This window comes from Humulus lupulus, chromosome 2 (genome assembly GCF_963169125.1).
Source record: "Humulus lupulus chromosome 2, drHumLupu1.1, whole genome shotgun sequence".
NCBI classification, from domain to species: Eukaryota; Viridiplantae; Streptophyta; class Magnoliopsida; order Rosales; family Cannabaceae; genus Humulus; species Humulus lupulus.
Window position 1 is genome coordinate 33032064 of NC_084794.1, and position 5880 is coordinate 33037943.

A 5880-nucleotide genomic window follows, 5' to 3' on the forward strand; every position below is an offset into this window, starting at 1 on the left:
GGGTTGGGCGAGGGTCGGGTTGGGCGGGTCAACCCGCCCAAACAATTTTTTATTTTTTTTTAATTTTTGTAATTTTTTTCTTTTAAATACTAATACTAATAGTGTGAAGTTTATCTTTTTTAACTTAAAACAATATTTTAAATTTATAGTAAAAAAATAAAACAAAACTTAATTAATTTATATATATATAATGCTTAATTGGGCGGGTTGGGTTATATTTTCAACCCGCCCAATGAAACAATTGGGCGGTTTAAATTTTGGTCGGTTTATTCGGGTTGCGTTTTTTGGCGATTTTTTCGGGTTGGTTTGGGCGGATTATTCGGGTTGGACGGGTTGTAAAAATTTCTGCACAGCCCTACCTTTTACAATACAAGTTCTTGGACTTTCTCTCACAAGACTCTCAACTCTCTCTTGCTCCCTTACAATTCACTCAATATGTTTCCCAATCTTTCTCTCTCTTTAAAAATTCCCTATCTATTCTATTCTAAATGAATCGAGGCCCCCCTTTAAATAGAAGTAGAAGTTGTAGCAGCTGGAGCATTGTAACAAACATAACTATCTTGATGGCAGCTGGAAGTTTAGTTAGTTAAGTGACATAATTAGATTAGTAAGGCTTATTATACTACATTAAGTTCCACTTTGTGATGGTAAATATATATATATTTATATTATATTTACATTAAACTTGTAGTTAAACGGCAAGATAAAGAAGAATCGAAATGAAATTGGCAGGAGTGACGTTCATTAGCTACTCTTCTGTACACACAGCTGCTTTCTCAAAGAGACCACCAATTGGAATCTCAGTTAGAGAAGCTTATTCATGGAAGAAGAACAATAAGCTTTCTTGTACGCGTTTTGGTACTTCATTATTCATGTCAACCAAGTGCCAAAGTACATCATCATCACCGTTATCAATAGATGACTCAACAAAGCTAGAGACTCAAGGCCATTATTCTTTGCTCAAATCCATGCTCCTTCATCAAGGGGTAAGTATATATATACTGCAATACTATGGTTGTTCTTACTCTCTATTTGGCAAGTGCCATTTTTCTAATACATGACAAAGATGATATTTTCTGTTATTAATTAGATGGTCTCTGATTATGACAATAATGATCAAGTAACTAAGAGTACCTCGGAAGAGCTGTTCAAAAAGGTCCAAATGGCATTAAAAGAACCTTGTGATCGAAGTACCAAAATGAGACTAATAGATACCATCCAACGGTTGGGAGTTGGCCATCGTTTTGAAGAAGAAATCAAACTAATCCTTCAAGGGTTAGCAGAATTCAACTCCGGCGAAGTTAACCTCTTTGACACTGGGCTTCGTTTTCGGCTTCTGAGGCACAATGGCTTGCCAACTAGCTCAGGTGCTCCATATAACTTAATGATTGTAATCTTTTAATGGTTTTTTCAGTCATTTAGCTGCACTTATTGGATGGTTTTTTAACATTAATGAGCCAAACACTAACATATATATATATATATATGTCACATCTATAATTACATTTTCTTTTTCTTCTAGCAGATTTTTTTGACAAATTTATCAATGAGAATGGGGAAATTAAGGATGTATCGAGCCAAGACACATGGGGTATTCTGAGCATGTATGAGGCATCCTACCTTGCAACAAACAGTGAAGAATCATTGCTCAAAGCCATGGAATTCACAAGATCTCATCTGAAAAATTCAATGCCTTCTACACCCCCAGAGCTACAAAATCAAATTGGCAAAGCCTTGGAGCTCCCTAGACACCTGAGGATGGCACCATTAGAAGCTCGAAACTACATCGACGAATATAGCCAAGAATTAAACCACTACCCGGCTCTTCTTGTGTTAGGATTAGTTAGCATTAGTTAGTTAACACTGTTCTAACAACCATTCTGTTATTGTACAGTTCTTGTAACTGATTTGTACAGCTAGCATCTAACTAACCCTTGTATATAATTGCTCTGTAATTTACTGTTTTATTCAATGAGAATTACATCATTTTACTCATTCAATCATATTCCTTACATGGTATCAGAGCCGATCTGATTCTCTCAATTTTCTTCTCGTTTTTTTTCTTTCCGTTTCCGCGAACTCTGATTTCTCAATTTGTTCTCTAATTCATGGCGAATCCTACTGGTTCTTCGACTCCATCGTTTTCTCCAGTCGTGTTTTCACACAATCTCTCTGTCAAACTTGATCTTCATAATTTTTTTCTTTGGCGACCTCAAGTGTATGCAGCAATTCGTGGCCATTCTCTTCAAGATTTTATTGATCCAGACTTCCCTGTGCCAGAAAAGTACCTGACTGAGATTGATCGATTTGCAAGCAAGGTCAATCCAGAGTATCTCAAATGGGAGCAGCAAGATCAGCTCCTATACTCGTGGTTATTGTCTTCAATGACGGAAGGGATTCTTACTCGTGTAATTGGTGGCAAGACATCTGCACAAGTTTGGGCGATTCTTGATACATACTATACAACTCAAACCTCAGCTAAGGTAGATCAATATCAAACTCAACTCAAAAACATCAAGAAAGGTTCGCTGTCTTTGAATGAGTATCTTCTTCGTATCAAAACTCTAGTTGATAAACTGGAATCTGTTGGCCAGTCTATTTCTCCAAAAGAACATATAAGTGCAATTTTCAATGGTCTACCAGCTGACTATGATGTGTTCATCATATCGATTCAATCTCGGACACAAGCGTACACGGTTGCTGAAATCGAATCTCTGTTGCTTGCTCAAGAGACGCGACTGGAGAAGCACAATCTTGAGCTTGATTCTGCACCAGCCATGGCGAATCTTGTGAATAGTAACAATTTAAAGAAGAGATCGATGTTTCATAATCCATTTGCAAATTCTCAGTCGTTTATCCCTTCATCTGGATCTGGCCGTTCTCATGTTCCTACTGCTCCAAATCGACCTTTCTGGAATCCCTATGCTACCGGAGGTCGAGGGTTGATTCCCAGCATACCTTCTCAATCTGGTGGTTCCTCACGAGGAGGCTTCCATACATCAGGCGCATCACGACCTATTTGTCAACTTTGTTCTAAGCAGGGTCATTTTGCTTCTAAATGCTACATGCAATTTAATCCTGATTTCCCTGGATTTGGTGCTGGTCCTACTGATAGACAACAGTCTCAGATGTCAGCTATGGTGGCCACGGCTGATATGGTGAATGATCCATGCTGGTACCCTGATTCTGGAGCAACAAATCACTGCACCAATGATGATTCGCATTTGGCTCAGAAACAGGAATATCTTGGACCTGACAAATTACATGTGGGTGATGGTAATGGTCTGATGGTGTCTAATGTTGGTAAGGCTTTTATACAATCTCCTTCATCTCCTAAATTTTTTGTCCTCAATAATGTTCTTCATGTCCCATATATCACAAAGAATCTAATTTCAGTATCTCAATTCACAAAAGAAAACAAAGTATTCTTTGAATTTCATCCTGACTTTTGTCTTGTGAAAGATCAGGATTCCAAGGAGGTCCTGATGCAAGGCAACCTCAGTAATGGCCTCTATGCTTTCCCTACAACATCAAAATTGTTTGGTTCCACTGCTTCTTCAACTTCTTGTCGTTCTAATGTGTCTTTTTCTACTGTTTTGTCTGTTCAAAATAATGCTTCTGCTTCTGCTTCTACCTCTTGTAATGTTGATTGTGTTTCTTCCAAGTCTGAATTTCATTTGTGGCATAGCAGGCTGGGTCATCCTGCAGCCAAAACTGTAAGAACTGTTTTGTCATTGTGCAATTTGCCATTTTCTAATAAAACAGTCTCTGATTTTTGCAATGCATGCTGTTTGGGTAAAATACATAAGTTTCCATTTCCAATTTCAGAAACTGTATATGATTCTCCCCTGCAGCTCATTCACTCGGACCTTTGGGGTCCTGCTCCCATCACCTCTTCAAATGGATTTAAATACTATATTCATTTCATTGATGCCTACTCCCGGTACACTTGGGTTTATCTTTTAAAAACCAAATCTGAAGCCTTACAAACATTTATCAATTTTAAAACTCAAGTTGAAAATGAGTTTAATTGTAAACTAAAATCGTTTCAATCCGACTGGGGAGGTGAGTATCGTGCATTCTCGTCATATCTAACTCAGCAGGGCATTAGTCATAGACTCTCATGTCCAACTACACACCAACAAAATGGTGTTGCTGAGAGGAAGCATAGACATCTTGTAGAAACAGCCTTGACACTTTTAGCAAATGCATCCATGCCTATGAAATATTGGGATGAAGCTGTAAGGACTTCTGCTTTTCTTATTAATCGATTACCTTCTCATGTCTTAGCTAATCACAGTCCTTTTCAAATGTTGTTTAACAAACTCCCAGATTACACTCAACTAAAAGTGTTTGGCTGCTCATGTTTTCCTAACACTAGACCATATAATGCACATAAGCTACAATATAGATCTATTGAATGCACTTTTTTGGGTTACTCTTTGAAGCATAAGGGATTTAAATGTCTTGCACCTACTGGTCGAATCTTTATTTCTAGAGATGTCATCTTCAATGAACATCTTTTTCCTTTTGCCTCGGCCAGTTCTACTCCTCATGCTTCTTCTACTCCTAACTCTTCAAAATCAACTTCGGGATCCATCCCTACAACTAATAAAGTGCACTCTACTCCATCTTCTACTACCACTATATTACTTCCTGAGACAGTGTCTCAATCTCTCCCTTTACATACTTCTTCCATTACTCCATCTTCTATTCACCCGACTCCCACTTCCTCTCCTACTCTATCTCAAAACTCCACTCCGCATGTCCCATCCAGCTCACTTCCTCCTCCATCTAACTCTAATCTCAATTCTGTGAATGACATTGTATCTGCAGCCATACCAACTTTACCTACCACAGAAACTACCAACATCCACAAAATGGTTACAAGGTCCAAGGTAGGTGTTTTTAAACCCAAGGCTTATATTGTTTCTAGAGAACCTCTTACTGTTAATGCAGCATTGCAGGATCCTCTTTGGCATGCAGCTATGAATGAAGAGTTCTCAGCCTTGATGAAGAATAATACTTGGGAGTTGGTTGATCTTCCACCTAATAGAAAGCCAGTGGGATGCAGATGGTTGTTCAAGATAAAAGAAAAGCCAGATGGTTCAATACTGAAGCATAAAGCTCGCCTAGTTGCTCAAGGTTTCACTCAGCAGTTTGGATTTGATTTTACAGAAACCTTTAGCCCTGTGGTAAAGCCTACAACCATCCGAGTTCTATTGACTATTGCTCTATCTAAGGGCTGGAGAATAAGGCAACTAGATGTTAATAATGCATTCCTTAATGGATTGCTCAAGGAAGAGGTATATATGAAGCAACCACCAGGCTTCATTGATAAGGACTATCCATCACGGGTATGCAGACTTCATAAGGCTCTTTATGGTTTAAAACAGGCACCTAGGGCCTGGTTTGATAGGCTCAAACATACATTGCTTACCTTTGGATTCACAGGTGCCAAGTCAGACCAATCTCTGTTCATTCGTGTTACTCCATTTCATACAACTTTCATCCTTGTTTATGTGGATGATATTTTGCTTCTTGGAAGTTCCTTTACTGAGATTGACATAATTGTTGCTGAGCTTAATGCAGCCTTCTCTCTCAAAGATCTTGGAGAAGCTCAATACTTCCTTGGCATTGAACTCCTCAAGACTCCTACTGGTATTCATCTCTCTCAGCGAAAATATCTCATTGATATACTTCATCGGGCCAAAATGGAACATGCCAATCCTTTACCAACTCCTATGACAGCTGGAGAAAAGTTAACTGCTCAAGGCAGTGAGATTTTTGATGATGTCTCTACTTACAGGAGTTTGGTTGGTGCCTTGCAGTATGCTACTATAACTCGTCCTGAGTTATCTTTTGCTGTTAACAAGGTGT

General features: G+C 38.6%; 1 protein-coding gene across 1 annotated transcript; it reads left to right on the forward strand.

The window, feature by feature from the left end:
• Positions 1 to 369: 369 nt before the first annotated feature.
• LOC133815958 (putative monoterpene synthase 8) lies at positions 370 to 1926 on the forward strand. The gene is made up of 3 exons (XM_062248706.1): positions 370 to 986; positions 1091 to 1367; positions 1526 to 1926. The coding sequence occupies exons 1-3, from the start codon at positions 720 to 722 to the stop codon at positions 1855 to 1857; spliced, it is 876 nt and encodes a 291-aa protein (XP_062104690.1). The 5' UTR covers positions 370 to 719; the 3' UTR covers positions 1858 to 1926.
• The last annotated feature ends 3954 nt before the right edge of the window (positions 1927 to 5880 follow it).

Bases quoted from the DNA above. Each gene is read 5' to 3' on its own strand.
- LOC133815958 (XM_062248706.1), top strand. From the start codon at position 720: ATGAAATTGGCAGGAGTGACGTTCATTAGCTACTCTTCTGTACACACA. The intron at 987-1,090 runs GTAAGTATATAT...GTTATTAATTAG, and splicing joins CCATGCTCCTTCATCAAGGG to ATGGTCTCTGATTATGACAA. The intron at 1,368-1,525 runs GTGCTCCATATA...TTCTTCTAGCAG, and splicing joins TGGCTTGCCAACTAGCTCAG to ATTTTTTTGACAAATTTATC.